Below are 18,355 nucleotides of genomic sequence, written 5' to 3'. Positions count from 1 at the left end.
GCACTTGGCAGTTCCATTACATTTTGCTAGTTGAGGTCACAGAACCCTAAAATAAGTTTGCTCCTCTGAGCTAACCATGCCGAAGTATTCTAGATCATTATCCTGGGGGCACTGAAAGGCCACTGATGAGCCAGTGCTGCCTGTTCTGATGTGCATTTGAGAAGGTCACTGTGTCTGCTGTAAGGAAAACGGTTGGCAGGACAAGAGTGAAAAAGGAGAGGCCAGCCAGGAGGCGACCGGTTAGGGTGTCCTTGTGGGTGACCAAGTGTAGACCAGGTATAAGAAAGGAGTTTGGTGGGAGAATTGAGAAGGTAGAATCACAGGACCTGGTGATGACTGCAAGTTGGCAATGAGGGAGAGGGAGCCATCGAGAATGATTGCCATGTTCCGGGCGTGTGTCTCTATGTGGGTGACAGTGATATTACCTGAAATGGGAGCATTGGACAGGTTTGGGCTTGGGCAGAATAAGATGATGGGTTCAGTTTGGGATACTGAATTTGGGATAGCTGAGAAGTAGCCACAAGAGTGTAGTGATCTCTTTCTTTCCTACGATTTAATGACATCTAAGGATTAGTGACAGCCTGTTCTTATGTCTATTTTTCTCAAAGACAGGAATTTGTCCATTCATCTTTGTGTTTCTGAAATCTGACACCGAGCCTGATAGACAGTTAACACTCAGATGTTTTATGAAAGAGTAAATGAAAGACATTGGACATTGCCCCAAAGTTTCATCACAACCTGCTATCAACCTAGACTGACTCCTTTTACATCTTCCAATGCAGGGAAGATGCTCTTTGATATTCCTGGCCTCACCATAGTGCTGGCCTGTGGTAGGCACCTAGTGAGTTTGAACTAAATGAACTTGCTTGCATTTCCCGCTTCAACCCTTTCCTCCTCTACCTCCTGATCAAACAGTAGCTCTCCCCCCGCCCCAGTCTTTGCCTCTTTCTGACCCAGCTTTAATACGTTGGGTCTTTGCATTTATTTCTCTACCAGGAATGACTTTATCTCCTTGTTGTGCTGGGTTAACAGCTGCAAAGGTTTTAATACAGCCTGTATTTTGCCCATGACATCACCTCAGTCTTCTAGAAGCTGTGCTGGGCATTTTCTTCTTTATAATGTCACAACACTCCCACATAGCTATACATGAGCATATCACCACCCAGATATTGTGGGCACCTCTTTTATTTCCCATTAGCATGTGAATTTCTTAAAAACAGCAAGAATGTGTTATCTGATTTTGTGTGTCTAGTGTCTATAGTGTTGGGCAGGGGTAGAGTATGTACTTGGTGAATCAATTTAGATGCCATTTGTTGCAAGGACATCTATGATTATTTTCATCAAATGGAGTTCATATTTTTTTTACTTATTTTCAATTCAGAGAAGTTTTCAGATATTCACATACAACCACAGATAAATAAATAATAGATTTATATCTACTGATATTGTACTGATTTTCAAAGATATCAACAATATCAAAGCAAATGTGTTACTGTAATAGGGGCCTTAAAAATGAGATGACAGGCTCAGGTCAAAATGTTAAGTCTAACATTGTTCTTTGATATAATAACTAAATCCCTGGTATCATGAGCTTAATGGAGACAAATACAGCATTCACACTCTGTGTCAAGGATACAAGTTTCTGGTAAGGTATATAGGTTTCTAGAGTACTATATTTTCCTAATTTTCTTTGCACTCACCCTAGATTTATGATCCCAACAATAATCGGTATGAGGTCCCGGTTCCTCTCAACATACCCACAGTTCCTTCCAGCACCTCTGAGAGTCAACTCTACAATGTCCTTATTAAGAAGAATCCGTTTGGGATTGAAATTCGCCGGAAGAATACAGGCACTGTAATGTAGGTGGCTTCTAGTCTGATTTGAAATTGATGGTTCCCTGCACTGCCAGGTTCATTGTCCTTGGAGATATCCTGGCTCAAAACACCACACTATCCATTTCCAGATTTGTGAATACATTATTCCTTTGGGGCCTGTTCTTATGGGAAATCTTTAGTCCCCTGGCAGTAATTACTGAGATACTTACATGTACTAGGGATTCATTCAACTAGTGTTTATGGGGTGGGTGGTTAGTATATATTATTTTTATATTAGGTAGAAGATGAGGTCTCTCTTCTCATGACAAAAATTAATGATCAATAACACAGATAATGTAAGTTAAAATATAAATAAGGAAGTTTAGATAGTGACAATTGCTAGGTAGGAAAAAGAACAGGGTAATAAAGAGTTATGGGGCGTTTACTGCTTTTGATACTGGGGTCAGAGTAGGGATCTCAGAGAAGGTGACATTTGAAGTAGTACTTAGATGAGAAAGATCCACCCATGTGGAGATTTGGGGGAAGGGAGAGGACATTCCAGACAGATGGAATAAAAAGTGCACAGGCCATGAAAGCACACTTGCATATTGAGGAGAAAATGCTTGTTGTGGTCGCAGCACACTGTAGCTGGATGGCTGTGGATGTTAAGTAGCGAAGGGACAGTAGAGAGGACCAAGAGTGGCACCCCGGGCTGGTGTGGAGCGGTAGCACCCAAGATGTGAAAAGTGATTGGATTTGGCATCCAGGAGACAGAACTGAAGGGAGGCAGTGAGAGAGGAAACCAGAAGAATGAATGAAGGCTAGCTCCTGGGCTGGCAGCACGTGCATCAAAGATTATTTTAATCAAATGGACTTTGTGGTTTTTTGGGAAGATTAACAGGGCTCTGGGTGAGAGAGGGAATCAAGAGTTCCGTTGTCCTTGAAAAGTCAGCTGCTTGAAGCCAATAGGATGGCCCATTTCTTTCCCCAATACACCCTTTTTTGTTGCAGTTGGGACTCTCAGCTCCTTGGTTTTACCTTCAATGACATGTTCATCCGCATCTCCACTCGCCTTCCCTCCGAGTACATCTATGGCTTTGGGGAAACTGAGCACACAGCCTTTCGGAGAGACTTGAACTGGCACACATGGGGGATGTTCTCCAGAGACCAGCCCCCAGGGGTAAGGACAGAGCATCTGGGATCTGTGTCTACTTCTTTTTATGCACTATGTACGCTCCATGCTTCATCTTCCCAGATTCACCTTAGATGGTCACATTTCCACATTTAGATGAGTGGGTCTGTGCTCAGTCTCCTTTGTTTTTTATGTATTTAGTTCATTGCACAGAGAAAACAGGACATACCTTGCCAATAATTTTTTTTCGTGGAGTTTCTTTGTTGGCCACTATGTCTTCTAATCTCTTACCACTTTCCCTCCACGACTCTCCCAGTACAAGAAGAATTCCTATGGCGTCCACCCCTACTACATGGCACTGGAGGAGGATGGAAGTGCCCATGGGGTGCTCCTGCTAAACAGCAATGCCATGGGTAAGAGATGCCAGCATCTCCCCTTGTTTCTGTGAACCAGTCATTTTTGAGTAACAGTGTGTTCAAACTAGCTGACTGAAGTCAAAATTATTATCTTGGGGACAGTGTTCTTGTTTTTATATTTCATTTCCTATATAGCCTTTCTGTTTATTTCAGTTTAGTAACATGCGGTAACAAGAGTTAACTCCTATTTGGCAAACATACAAGAAGGGATGTAAGAAGGGATAGAAAGAACAAGTGAGTCTCAAATATCCTGGGGGTCAGCCAGTGGAAGCCATCTTTTTAATTTGAATTAATGGTGAAGCTGTGGTTAAGAGTGCTCACTCTGGGGGCACAAGGGTGTGAAGAAAATTTATATGGTGTATTGGAAAGAGGGTGGAAAAATAGGGGGTGGGTGGAAAGCATGCATGTAAAAACTGGTCAAATCAGAATCAGTTTCATGTGAATGTCAGTTTCCTGGTTTTGACAATGCACAAAAGTTACATAAGATGTGGTCATTGAGGGAAGTTGGGTAAAGTGTACAAAGGAACTGTAGTACATTTTTGCAACTTCTTCTATGTCTTAAACTCTTCTAAAATAAAAGATGTAGTAGTAACTTTAAAAGAACAGAATGACAGAGGGCAAAAATTCCAGGGGTAGCTCCCTGGGACTTTCACTTAACTTCTTCAATTTGATGCAGGTATAGTAAAAATACTTTCTCTTAATACTCCATAATAAAGAGGCCTAGGGAGAAGGAAAGGGTAAGAATTTGAGGGGTTATTTGTCACCTTGAAGGTTTCCAGCTTGAGTGGTGTTTTCCTATATTTTCAGATGTGACCTTCCAGCCCCTTCCTGCCTTGACATACCGCACCATAGGAGGAATTCTGGACTTTTATGTGTTCTTGGGGCCAACTCCAGAGCTTGTCACTCAGCAGTATACTGAGGTAGGAGGACATTAAACTGATTATCAACTACTCATACAGTAGGTTCTGAGTACCCAATCCACCTTGATTAGCATAACTCTCAGATGATACCTGGAATTGTTGATCCTTCTGGAAGATAGACTATAAAATGAAGAGCAAAGAAAATATATCCCAATAACCATTAAATTTGCAGCCCCTCAAAGCACTGCAGAGTAGCAGAAGTAGTATGGTGCCAGTGGTGGTGTTGGCAGTGGCGATGGTAGTGGTGGAGGTGGTGGTGATGGTATGGTGGGTGGTAGAGATGGTGGTAGGTGGAGTTGGTGGAGCTGGTAGTGGTGGAGGTGGTGATGGTGGGGGATGTGGTAGTGGAGATCATGGTGCTAGAGATGGTCATGGTGGAGGTGGTGCAGGTGGTGCAGGTGGTGATTGAAGTGGTGGAGGTGGTAGTACAGGTGGTGGTGGATGTGATGAAGGTGGTAGTAGAGGTGGGGCATGTGGGGCAGAGGTGGTGATGTGGCGATGGTGATGGTTCTGGTAGTGATGGTGGTCATTAGTGGTCACGACAGTTACTTTGGCAGCAGTAACACACTTATATAACTTACTATGTGTCACTGATCATTTTACATATATGAACTCATTCATTATTCACAACACTAATGAAGTGAATACTAGTATTATCCCCAGTTTGCAAGTGAAAGAACTGATGAACAAGAGGTTTTTAACTTCTGCACAGGGCTACATAGCCAGCAGAGTTTAGAGCCTGTATGGTAGGCCAGGCATTTTGCCTCTAGATTCTGAGATCTGAGCCAGTAAGCTCGACTGCCACTAGGAATCAGAGTAAAATCATATTTTCCAAAATTCTTAGGGAAGTAAGTAAAGTCTAGCAGAAAGCTTTCTCCAAGCTATCCCAGTGGTTCTACATCCACTCAGTTTCTCTCCATTTTTGAATTTCTTGATTATCTAAGATAGGACGCCAGAAAGATGTTCTTAATAATATGTCAACAATTTTAATCCCGAGTCTCCTTTTTAAGGAATGAATTTTCTGTTTATTTTCTAGCTGATTGGTCGGCCAGTGATGGTTCCTTATTGGTCCTTGGGGTTTCAGCTGTGTCGCTATGGATACCAGAATGACTCTGAGATTGCCAGCTTGTATGATGAGATGGTGGCTGCCCAGACCCCTTATGTATGTTCTTCATATGGGTGGATTGGCTCTGGTACCTCATGGCTGTTACTAGTCTTCTCTGTATCTGGATTAGCTTGCCTTCAAGGGGGGGCAGTTCCTATAACTATATGACTTTAAAATATTTGGTCAAAAACACCTTTGGTATCTTAAGAATAAAAGGTTGCCCAAACAATAGTTTTGCTTAATTGAAAAGAAAATGACCCAAATTTAGTCAGATCACCATAGGTGCAGATAAAACCTCACTTCCAAAACTTGGCTGGCATAGTGTTCCCTCAGCTTTGAGCTAAAGTTGAAGATAGGGATCTTGGTTATCAGTTTCCTGATGAAATAAATATGGAAACAAATTCTATCCTTCTCTTGAGGGGAAGTGGGGTCCAAGAATCAGAGAATTAATCCCCTGAACTTCTTACATATTAAATTTTATTCAATATATTTTTCTCTTATTTACAATTGTTGCTATTAATGGTAAGCATGGTATGCAGTATTTCATTTTTAAAAAGAAAGCTATGTCTGATAACCTCCAGGATTGGATACTCTAAAGCAATCACAGGTGCCTTTTTTTTTTTTTTTTTAATAAGTAAAAGGTAGATTTTCCATCCATCCAATTATATTAGTGCTGGGGAGCTTACATTATGTTCTTTTCTCTGAAAGTGAACCACCGATCCCAGGGGCAGCCTCTTTGGCAAGGTAACCACAGTCACTCCTACTGGCCTTTCACAAAGCACTGTCTCTTACTCTCTTTTCATTTATCCTCCCAACAGTCTTGGCAGATAGATAGGCATTATCATCCTATTTTTGCCGATTTAGTTTTTTTTCTTCTATCTTACTACTGAAAATTTGAAAATTTCCCAGAATCTAATACCTGATACCTGAGGTTCGAATAAGTCAAAAGGAAGCCTTATGAAATTCACCACTGGTTAGTAGAAACTTGTTCTCACCTGGAACCTGGCCTTTTCCAAGCAAGAGCCACTCATTTTTCTCCTGTGCTCCCACCAGGACGTGCAGTACTCGGATATCGATTACATGGAGCGGCAGCTGGACTTCACCCTCAGTCCCAAGTTCCTGGGGTTTCCAGCCCTGATTAAACGCATGAAGGATGACGGGATGCGGGTCATCCTCATTCTGGTTAGTCCCTCTGGGAATGGGAAGAGTTTGTTAGAGAGAGTGAATGGGCTTTGGTGGAGGAAGCTTTCTTTTGTGTTTCTGTCCATGTCATGAGTGGAGAAGTTGAGGTTCAGAAAGAAAGGTGTATTTCCCAGGATTCACAGAAACATGGTTCAGGTGGGAGCTGGTGCTTTTCTGTTTGAAGAGTTCTTTTTTCTGTCCCAAGTTGTTCTCTGGGTTTGGACTTCTACCTAGTCTGTGCTTTGATTTCAGGACCCAGCTATTTCTGGTAATGAGACACAGAACTATCCTGCATTCACTCGGGGTGTGGAAGATGATGTCTTCATCAAAGCTCCAGATGGTGGAGGCATTGTCTGGGGAAAGGTATGACCAATGTGGTGATCCACTAATCCCCAGCCTGGGGTGGGTGACAGCGTGTTTGTGCATGTTGTTTTTGGGCCTTTTCCATTTGGGTTTAGGGCTTAGAAGTTCTCATTTTGTCCATCAATATTTGTCAACACAGTTAAGGAATTTTTAGGGAATATATGTATGTGGGTGCCTTGTGGGATCTACTTTTCTAGATGAAAATCAAGGTATTACCACCTACGACCATGGTTTATAGTTTCTTAGGAAGTACTATATAAGATAAATTATCTAGTGCATTGCTTTTGAACAGTTTTCTCTCCACAGGTGTGGCCTGATTTCCCTGATGTTGTTGTAAATGGGTCTCTAGACTGGGAGACTCAAGTGGAGGTAAAGGACCCTTTGTGGACATGGGAGAAGTCAGGGCTGCTGGGAAGGGGTGGCCATTCTCAGGATAGTGGATTTCCCCATGCGTGTGCATTCAGGAATACACTGAGGGATTATGTCCTGTGTGTCCATCTGTGTGGCAATCACTTTATATGTAATATTTTACTCCCAGTTGGAAGGCAGGGATTATTATCTTCAGCATAACTAGGATTCAGAGAGCTTAAATTACTGCTCTGGAGTTCTAGGTGACCAAGTGATGATTTCAAATCCAAGGCTGCCAGATTCCAAGGGCCCATGAAATTTCTACCTCCTAAGAAATACTGTTTGCCTAGAATGAGTGCATTTGTTGTTGTTTTTATTGTTGTTCCTGAATATTTTTCAGGATATTTTTGAAGATTTTTATTTTTATTTATTTGAGAGAGAGAGAGAGAGAGAGAGAGAGAGAGAGAGCATGCAGGAACAGGGGGAGGGGCAGAGAGAAAAGAAGAAACAGGTTCGTGCTGAGCAGAGAGCCCAATGCAGGGCTCAGTCCTGGGACCCTGGGATCATGACCTAAGCTGAAGGCAGACACTTAACTGACTGAGCCATCCAGGCATCCCTTGAGTATGTTTTGAACATAGTCTCCAAACCCTGTCTTGAGTGATGGAATCTTTTTCTCTGTATTTTTCTTTTTCTCTGTTTTCCATGGACAAGCTTCTCCATCTTCACTCTTACAAATCCCCCATCCTGGGGAACCTGGGTGGTACAGTTGGTTAAGTGTCTAACTCTTGGTTTTGGCTCAGGTCATGGTCTCAGTGTCCGGAAATCAAGCCCCTCATCTGGCTCTGTGCTCAGCGGAGAGTCTGCTGCTCTTCCTCTCTCCTTCTCCCTCTGCTCTTCCTGCCCCTCAAGTGCTCCCTCTCTAAAATAATAAAGTAAATATTTTTTAAAGTAATATAAAAATAAATTCCCCATCCTTCCTTGGTTTCTCAACTTCTCTCTTACCTCCCAGCTTCCATCCTTACGTTAAAACTTGTTCTCTCTGGGTAATAAGTTCTTACTTGTAATGGATCTTATATAAGGATTCAAGGGAGAGGACCTAGCTTCCTCTTCTCTCTGTTGCTTCTCATAGGAAACTATTTGAAATTTGCTGGTCCAGAGAGACCATATGGACACAGTAGTCTGCCAGGCTAGAGAAGTTCAGGGTCTCCTTGATCTTAACACTCATTCATTCATTCATTCATTCTTTTTCTTTTTTAGTATTTTTTCCTCTAATACAATTGAAGTATGACTGACAAAATTGTATATATTTAAAGTATACAGTGTGGTGATTGAATACATATATGCAACATGAAATGATTACCATAATCAGGTTAATTAACACATCCATCGTTTCATACATTTACCATTTGTTAGTGTGTGGTGAGAATACTTAAGATAGGGCACCTAGGTGGCTTAGTTGTTAAGCGGTCTGCCTTCAGCCCAGGTCATGATGCCGGGGTCCTGGGAATCTAGCACTGCATCCGTGCTCAGTGGGGAGCCTGCTTCTCTCCCTCTGCCACTCCCCCTGCTTGAGATCTCTCCATATCTCTCTGAAATAAATAAGATCTAAAAAAAAAAAAAAAAAGAATACTTAGGATCTAAAATCATAGCAACTTTTTTGTATACAAGACAGTATTTTTAGCTGTAGTCATCAGGCTATACATTAGATCTCCAGAACTTACTCATCTTAAAAATAAAAGTTGATCCCCTTAGACCAGCATCTCCTCATTTCTCCCACTCCATTACCCCTGGTAGATACCATGCTGCTGTCTGTTTCTATGAGCTCAAACTTCCTTTTTTTTTTTTTTTTTTTTTTTTTATTTTTCCATAAACAAAAGATTTCTTTTTTTTTTTTTTTTTTTTTTTTTAAGATTCCACATATAAGTGAGATCATATACTATTTATTTTTCTCTGTACAGGTTTTTCATTTAGCATAATGTCCTCTAAGTTTAAGTATGCTGTGCCAAATGGCAGGGTTTCCTTCTTTATCATGGCTGAATAATATTTCATTGTGTGTTTATATGTACGCCATATCTTCTTTACCCATTCACCCACTGACAGATGCTTGGATTTTTTCCACATCTTGGCTGTTGAGAATGATGCTGCAATGAACATGAGAGTGCAAATGTCTCTTTAGATATTTCTTTCATTTTATTCAGGATATATATCCAGAAGTGGGATTGCTAGATCACCTGGTAATTCTTTGTTTACTTTTTTGAGGAACCTCCATATTATTTTTCCACATGACTATACAAATTTAAATTACCACCAGTAGTGCACAAGGTGCATGTCTTTTTGTGCATGTCTTCATGAAAAGTTGTTGTCTCTTGTCTTTTTGGTAAAAGCTATCCTAATAGGTAGAAGATGATATTTCATTGTGGTTTTGATTTGCATTTCCCTGATGATTAGGGATGCTGAGTACCTTTTCTTGTATCTTTTGGCCATCTATATGTTTTATTTAGGAATATATCTATTCAGATCCTTTGTCAACTTTTTAATCTGTTTTTTTGTTGTTGGTTTTTTGTTTTTTGTTTTTTGTTTTTGCTATTGTATAAATTCCTTGTATACTTTGGAAGTTAATCTCTTGTCAGATACAGGGTTTTCAAGTATTTTCTCCCATTTCCTAGGTGGTCTTTTCATTACTTTGATTATTTGCCATGCAGAAGATTTTTATTTCCATATAGTCCCACTTGTTTATTTTTGCATTTGTTGCTTGTGCTTGCGGTATCAGATTCTCCCCCAGAATCATTGCCAAGACCAAAGTCAAGGAGCCTTTCCCCTGTTTTCTTCTAGAAGTCTCACGGTTTCTGGTCTTATAATTAAGTCTTGGGGCACCTGAGTGGCTCAATCATTTAAGCTTCTGACTCCTGATCTCAGCTCAGGTCTTGATCTGAGGGTCATGAGTTCAAGCCCCACACTGGGCTCCATGCTGGGTGTGAGGCCTACTTAAAATAAATAAATAAATAAAAAGAAAGAAATAAAAATATTAAGGCTTTAATTCAGGTTGGAAATTTTTTGTGAGTGCTGTTAAGAGAATGGTTCAGTTTCATTGCTTTACATGTGGATATCCAGGTTTCCTAGGATTGTTTATTGAGGAGACTATTGTTTTCCCACTGTGTGCTCTTGACATGTTTGCCAAAGATTAGTTGATGGCACATGTATAGATTTCTTTCTGGACTTTCTATTCTGTGTCATTGGTCTATGTATCTTTTTTTTTTTTTTTTTGCTAGTACCATGATTTTTAAATCATACTGGGAAAGGGACCACTTCAGTGACAAAGAGGTTGGCTCTCCTACAATTGTAAGCCATTGAGGGCATTTGGAAATCTGTGGGACAGTTTTGATTATTACAGGGGAGCACCAAATGGCATTAAATGGACAGTGACTAGGAATACTCAGAGTTCTGATTGTGGGGGATGTTCTCTGAAGAATTCTCCTGCCCCAAATGACAGTTGTATTTTTATTAGAGATTCTAATGAAGGCACCCTAATAAAGTCATGATATGTATTTGATAGCATGTAAGAGATTCTCAGTAGATAGAATAATTATGACTACTTATATTAATAAGACCCACTCATGATGCTGGTGGGGACGAAGCTACTGATACCCAGGTCTGGCCTGGCTGTGGGTAGTATAAAGCAAACAAACAAACAAGCAAACAGTAGGCAGCCTATGGAAAGCAGATTACTGAATCTGAAGCTCAGATTGAATTCAGGAAGTCTAGGGTTGGGGGCTACGAACTGAATTTTGCTAGCACGCGCATAGTGGGTTGTGAAAGTGGTCCAATGACCAAACATGCAGATGGGTCCGTCACGAGTTGAGATCAAGGGGAGTGACGACAGAAGTTGCAAGGCTGGAGCTGAATAGAGATGGTAGTGAGGCAGAGCCAGCACCTTGGAGAATGGCAAAGCATGTATTTCTTGCGTAAATCATCAGAGCACTTTTCAGTGAGACTAATGAATTAGAATTGGTCAACTTTCTTACTTGTATCCCCTATGGGATTCAGTTGTGGCTCCGGCAAGGCTGGTACTGACTCTGTTTACCCTAATCCTCCATCTCCCTCTACACCATGTTTCTAACCCTGCCTGAGCTGGAGCTCTGTTTCTGGTGAGAGGTTCTCTTCTTTTGGTTCCATGTTTCTACCTCTATTTTCTAGCAAAAAGCCATCTCTTTCAAAAGATTCTCAGTGATGTGGTTCACTGCCCCTCACTTCACTGTGAGCTGGATCCCTGCATTTTGTTTCATTTCTGTTTTCTTCTTTGTGTTCTTTTTTTGCCTTTTACCTAGACATATGGGTTCATAATTGCCTTTTGTCTATTGTATGTATGTAAGAGGAGGGTTCCTAAACCAAATCCTCTTTCTGTTGTACCCCCTCTTCCTTACCCCCCTCCCCCAGGACCCTCTCCTCCCACCAGTAGCATTACTTAACTCTTGAACTCTTAAAATGCACTGAGGAACACAGAGGAACCTATTTACTGGGACATACAAAGGACCATGAAGTACCATTACAAGCAGCATGGGATGTATAGAAATTTATAAATACTTGCTGCTGCTGACACTCGGAGGTGCGAACTCACAATTATTCACTGAGCATCTATTTCACGTTAGGTTTGAAGCTAAGCACGGTGAGGGGGGGAGTACAAAGTTCAACCAGAAGAGTATAAAACAAGATCATTGCTCTCAAAATCCTGGTAATACAGTTAAGCTTTGGATCCAGGTTAAAATAAAGACACAGCTTTTATTATTTGGGGGAGGATGAAGAGAAGAGAGCAGTGTTAACACTTCCTCTTTAGCTCCTCCCAAGTGACTTGACACCCAAGTACAGTTGTCCAGTGATTTCTGTAACAACAGAAAACACATGCACACCAGTGCAATGTCTCACCCCTCACCTCCTTTCCCCAGTGGGAGTGAGACAGGAGAGGATCGTCTGGGTGCTGCCTTCCATCCTGTCGACAGTCCGTCTGATGCCTTTGAAGCTGCAGTCTCTCCTGGCTCCCGCTTTGTCTGAGCCAACCTTCAGAAATGGCAGGACAGAGGTTGAAAGTTAAGCATCTAGCACACGAGACAGTGAGTTTAGGGTGTTGGTTGGTACTGTTCATGTTGATACAAAAAGGAAGACAGTCCATGGATACTTTCCAAATGCTAAGCAGGTGTCTAATTTGTGCTAATGTCTCTTCTGTGCACTCGTATTTCAAGTAAGCTGCACACGTTATCTAGGCTCTGTCTAAATTATCTATCATCATGTGTTATAGGGATGTACATGAGTTATGCTCTCAGGAAATGTCGGTTTGCTATCGAATATAATTTGGGGGACCGATAAACTACATTTAATTTTTACAGCTATACCGAGCTTATGTGGCCTTTCCCGACTTTTTCCGTAACTCAACTACCACGTGGTGGAAGAGGGAGTTGCAGGAACTCTACACCAACCCACGGAATCCAGAGAGGAGCTTGAAGTTTGACGGCATGTGGATTGTGAGTGTGTGGGTTCGTGTCTGTGCACATGTGGGTGGGTGTGTTTCTGTATTTGTGTGTCTAAGCTTATATATCATGACCTTTAATCAAAAGGAATAATAATCATCCAAGAAAGACTTTGAACCCATCTGATTGCAATACCTCTAATCAGAAGTGGATCATCCCTAACACTCCTCATATCTTACAACTCGCCTGAAGTTCCTGCTGTAAAATGCCAGGGTGATTACTAGGAATTTCCTGAACTTGAGCCTTGCCCTCATACCTTGAGGGAGATTTTTTTTTTTAATCCTCTAGCCAGTCATTCTTGTGGGCTTGATTGATCTCTCTAGTCAATTCTCAGCTGGATCTAATGAGTGTCCCTGGGCTGGTATCTACCGGATTGCTGGAAGGCAAATGATTTATTCATTGCTTCCTTGTCTCTGAGTTGGCAGGATGTAATGATTTGAAAAAGTAAGATCTATCTGTGTTGGACATTTCTAGGATATGAATGAGCCAGCGAGTTTTGTGAATGGAGCAGTTCCCCCGGGCTGCAAAGATGCCACTCTGAACCACCCTCCCTATATGCCGTGTAAGAGCCCTCGGCCTCCTCTGTTGGCAGAGCCATGACTACGAGGACATGACCGCCACAAGTGCCACAAGAGTTCTGACTATTCAGGGCACATCTTAACTGGTGCTGTGGTTTGGGGGTGGGGGGGGGGGGCAAGACAAATACGCATCAAGCACTTTATCCAGCTGAGAGTGTATACGTTATTGGCCCTGTTGGGTGAATTTCTCAGATTTGTTCAGAAAATACTTAACTGTGGTTATGTCCCCAGAGGATTCTGTCTAAGTTTCTTAATTCTTCAGGCCTCTGTGAATTCCCCCACAGGAGTTTTTTTGTGCTGCCAGTGGGTGGAAAGCAGCAGCTTTCTCTTATCAGGGAGTCGATGGACTTTGGTGTTATCCTTGTGTTCATATCTTGGCTCCAGAAATTGTGTGACCATCACTAAGAATTGTGTGACCATCAACAGATTACTTGATGTTTCCGAATCTTTGCTTTAAATTGTGAAGGAAGAAAATGCTATCTCTTTTACAGAGTTACAATAAAAATTACATGAAATTATTTATAAGAAAAAATATTTAGACTGCCTGCTGTCAACTAATTAGGTGTTTGACAATTGTTTTCCTCCCCCTTGCCCTCACTTTCTCCTGGAAAACCTTGCAGGGGACTTGAGGCTAAAACAGTTGTGTCCATTGCAGCTCAGAGCCAGCCGAGCATGGTCCCATGCCCCTGAGGAGGAGAGTGACCCATGCAGGGGTCAAATTAGACTTAAGATCCAGTGTCAGATCCCTTAAAGAGAAGTCAGGGATAACAGGATTAGGTGTGGCATTGACATCACTAGATCTTTCTTCTCAGATTTGGAGTCCAGGGACAGGGGCCTCAGCAGCAAGACCCTGTGCATGGAGAGTGAGCAGATCCTGCCCGACGGCTCTCGGGTGCGGCACTACGACGTTCACAGCCTGTACGGATGGGCCCAGACCAGACCCACCTATGAGTGAGTCACCCTCTCTGTTCTCTGGTGCACCTGACCTGCAGGGATAGCCAGTGGTTGATGAAGGAACCCTGCTTTTCCTTCCATGTCCCTCTCAAGGGTTAGGAAGATTTAAATCACAACTATGTCACAATTCTTATTTATTAAGCAAACATGAGCATGGAGCCAGGCTCCAGGATCAGTGTTAGAAGGACAGATTTAGGGGTGCCTGGGTGGCTTAGTCAGTTAAGCATCTACCTTCAGCTCAGGTCATGATCCCAGGGTTCCAGGATCAAACCCTGCATCAGGCTCCTTGGTCGGCGGGAAGCCTGCTTCTCCCTTTTCGTCTGTCTGCTGCTCCCCCTGCTTGTGTTCTCTCTCTCTGTGTCAAATAAGTAAATAAATAAAATCTTTAAAAAAAGAAGAAGAGGAAGAAGGATGGCTTTAAGTAAGCAATTGTCAGAGAGAAAGATAGTCCTTGTGAAAGAGACATACACAGAGACACAAGTGATCACACATGGCAGCTGATGCTGTAATTAATTCCAAGAGGTGAAGGGAACACAGAGGACTGGCTGTCTTTTATTTTATTTCAAAAGGGACTCATCTCTGTTGGCTTTTCTTTTTCTTTTCTTCTTCTTCTTCTTCTTTTTTTTTTTTAATTATTCTTGTTGGAGGGCACCTGGGTGGCTCAGTTGGTTAGGCAACCGCCTTTGGCTCAGGTCATGGTCCCGGAGTCCCAGCTCCATGGGGAGTCTGCTTCTCCCTCTGACCTTCTCGCCTCTCATGCTCTCTCTCACTGTCTCTCAAATAAATAAATAAAAATATTAAAAAAAATTATTCTTGTTGGAGAGCCAACTGATGTTCTGCTGAATTAGTCCTGTCCTATTTTGAGTTAAATGAATAAGAAGAGTTCTCTTAATGGAAAGTCTCATAAAGAAATTCACCTTCTTTCTTCCAAATACAAAAACTTAGTACTTAGTAAAGAAGTGGTTAAGACTTAGTGATTAGTCATTATTTTTAGGTGATTCAATAGGCTTATTATAAAGTTCATTGTAAAACACTGTGAAACACCATGTAAAGGCATAGCTGCTACTATCATGTCTACACTCTGAGATTAGTCAGTGGGGATTTCATCATGGCTCTGATTTCCATATTTCCTCCAATAATTCAGGAGATGTTTTGTTGCCATAACTTAGGCTCCAAAACTCTGGGAGGAGAAGCTCTGTGGCCTTTCCTCCTCTGATCTCTCCCCATTCTCTCCCTTGTTCCCTCCAACAAGAGCTGTGCAGGAGGTGACAGGACAGAGAGGGATTGTCATCACCCGCTCCACGTTCCCTACTTCTGGCCGCTGGGGAGGTCACTGGCTGGGCGACAACACAGCTGCCTGGGACCAGCTGAAGAAGTCTATTATTGGTGTGTGGGCTTATCCTTAAGGGCCTCTTTTGGTGGGAAGGGGGTTAAGACCCTCGCTAAAGGATTCTTGAGGGAGGAGGAGGCAGATCACAACTGCGGCCTCTAATCCAGCTGTGTTCTCATTGCAGGCATGATGGAGTTCAGCCTCTTTGGCATATCTTATGTAAGTGTCTTTGGGTCATTTCTAACCCCCAAGCAGGTAGTGACACCTTTCAGAAATAACCAACAGACTTGTTTTCTTCTACCTCATTTCAGACAGGAGCAGATATTTGTGGGTTCTTTCAAGATGCTGAATATGAGATGTGTGCTCGCTGGATGCAGCTGGGAGCCTTTTATCCTTTTTCGAGGAACCACAATACCATTGGGACCAGGGTAGGATGTTCGCTTATAGCTCAGAAGTGTTGTGTCATTAGGAATACAACCTCCAAGTTTGAGCTGTGTTCTCTGTGACATTTTCAAAACCATTGAACCCTCATGTTTGTTTTTTAATTGATACTTTTATGTAGTGTGAAATGATTACCATGGGAGGATTAGTTAACAACTCCATCACCTCACAAGATTGCCATTTCTATTTTTTGTGGTGAGAATATTTAGTATTTACTCTTTTTGCAACTTTCAAGTATATGATATAGTATTGTTAACTACAGTCACCATCCTGTGCATTTCATTAGCAGAACATATTCATCTTATAACTGGAAATCTGTAGCCTTTGACTGATACATCCCCATTTCTCCCATCCCCCAGCCCCTCATAGCCACTGTTCAGCTCTCTAATAGATGTGAGGTAGTATCTCATTGTGGTTTTGATGTGCATTTCCCTGATGAATAGTGATGTTGAGCATCTTTTTATCGGCAATTTGTATGTTTCCATTGGAAACTGGAAACTAATAATAGGAGGAATACTGGAAAACTCACAAATATGTGGAAGCTAAAGAGCCAATGGGTCAAAGATGAAATAAAAAAAAATTAAAAAATCCTGAATGGAAACACAACATACCAAAACTTATGGGATGCAGTGAAAGCATTTCTAAGGGGAAGTTTATAGTGATAAACACCTACATTAATAGAGAAAGAAAAATCTCAAATAAACAACCCAACCTTACACCTCAAGGAACTAGCAGAAGAAGAATGAAGTATACCCAGATTGAGCAAAAGAAAGGAAATAACAAAGATCAGAGGAAAAATAAATGACCTAGAGACCAGAAAAACAAAGAAAAGGTCAACAAACTAAGAGCTGGTTCTTTGGATAGATAAACAAAGTTAACAAACCTTCAGTTGGACTTGATAAGGAAAACAGAGAGAAGGCTCATATAAAGAAGACATTAGAGCCAATACCACAGAAATGCAAAGGATCACAAGAAACTACAATTGTAAATTAACAAATTGGACAACCAAGAAGAAATGAAGAAATTCTTAGGAAGATACAACCTACCAAGACTGAAACATGAAGAAACAGAAAAGGCAAACATAAATACCAAATAAGGAGATTGAGCTAATAATAAAAATCCCCAACAAAGAAAAGTGATTTCCCTGGTGAATTATATCAAAAATTTTAGAGAAAAATCAACACCAAGACCACCTCGAACACTTCCAAAAGACTGAAGAGGAGGGAACATTCCCAGGCTCATTTCACAAGATCAGCATTATCCTGACACTAAAGCCAAATAAGGACGCTATAAGAAAACTAAAGATCAATGTCCCTCATGAACATAGATCCAAAAATTTGCAATAAAATATTAGCACACTGAATTCAACACTTGGAAAAAATCACACACCACGATCAAGTGGGATTTAACTTGGGATATGAGGTTGATTCAACATAAATAAGTGTGATACACTACATAAATAGAAGGAAAGATAAAAATCATATGATCATCTTGATATAGGCAGGAAAAAAATTTGACAAAACATAGCCTCCTTCCATGATGAAAACTCTAGACAAATTAAGCACAAAAGGAATGTACCTCAAGGCTGTATGCGACAAGCCCACAGCTAATACCATGCTTAAAGGTGGAAGCTTGAAAACATTTTCTCTAAGATTGGACATAAGACAAGTGCCTACTCTCACTACTCCTGTTTAGCATAGTACTGGGAGTCCTAGCCAGAGCAGTCAGGCAGAAAAAGAAATGAAAATCATTTAAATCAGAAAGGAAGTAAAACTGTCTCTGTTTACAGTTCATATGATCTTATATATAGAAAGTCCTAATGACATCATAAAAATTGCTAGAATGAATCAATTAATTCAGTAAAGTTGCAGAACACAAAGTGAACATACAGAAATAAGTTGTGTTTCTGTATACTGACACCAAGATATTAGAAAAGGAAAGAAAACAATGCCACTCACAGTAGCATCAAAAATCTGCCCTTCAATGGATGAATGGATAAGGAAGATGTGGTCTATATACACTATGGAGTATTATGCCTCCATCAGAAAGGATGAATACTCAACTTTTGTAGCAACATGGACAGGACTGGAAGAGATTATGCTGAGTGAAATAAGTCAAGCAGAGAGAGTCAATTATCGTATGGTTTCACGTATTTGTGGAGCATAACAAATAGCATGGAGGACATAGGGAGATGGAGAGGAGAAGGGAGTTGAGGGAAATTGGAAGGGGAGGTGAACCATGAGAGACTATGG

General features: G+C 41.3%; 1 protein-coding gene across 4 annotated transcripts in view; it reads left to right on the top strand.

The window, feature by feature from the left end:
- Positions 1–18,355, top strand: part of MGAM (maltase-glucoamylase) — an 87,961-nt gene that overhangs the window by 55,793 nt on the left and 13,813 nt on the right. For all 4 annotated transcript variants that reach the window (XM_059396246.1, XM_059396247.1, XM_059396245.1 and 1 more), the window contains 14 exons: positions 1,706–1,860; positions 2,827–2,995; positions 3,264–3,360; positions 4,171–4,283; positions 5,320–5,445; positions 6,442–6,570; positions 6,823–6,933; positions 7,240–7,302; positions 12,660–12,794; positions 13,275–13,362; positions 14,191–14,329; positions 15,585–15,718; positions 15,847–15,881; positions 15,974–16,090. In XM_059396246.1, the coding sequence (XP_059252229.1) occupies positions 1,706–1,860; positions 2,827–2,995; positions 3,264–3,360; positions 4,171–4,283; positions 5,320–5,445; positions 6,442–6,570; positions 6,823–6,933; positions 7,240–7,302; positions 12,660–12,794; positions 13,275–13,362; positions 14,191–14,329; positions 15,585–15,718; positions 15,847–15,881; positions 15,974–16,090 (1,611 nt within the window). The remainder of the gene's footprint in view (positions 1–1,705; positions 1,861–2,826; positions 2,996–3,263; positions 3,361–4,170; positions 4,284–5,319; positions 5,446–6,441; positions 6,571–6,822; positions 6,934–7,239; positions 7,303–12,659; positions 12,795–13,274; positions 13,363–14,190; positions 14,330–15,584; positions 15,719–15,846; positions 15,882–15,973; positions 16,091–18,355) is intronic.

This window comes from Mustela nigripes, chromosome 4 (genome assembly GCF_022355385.1).
Source record: "Mustela nigripes isolate SB6536 chromosome 4, MUSNIG.SB6536, whole genome shotgun sequence".
NCBI lineage: Eukaryota > Metazoa > Chordata > Mammalia > Carnivora > Mustelidae > Mustela > Mustela nigripes.
This window is presented reverse-complemented; position numbering and strand designations above follow the sequence as displayed.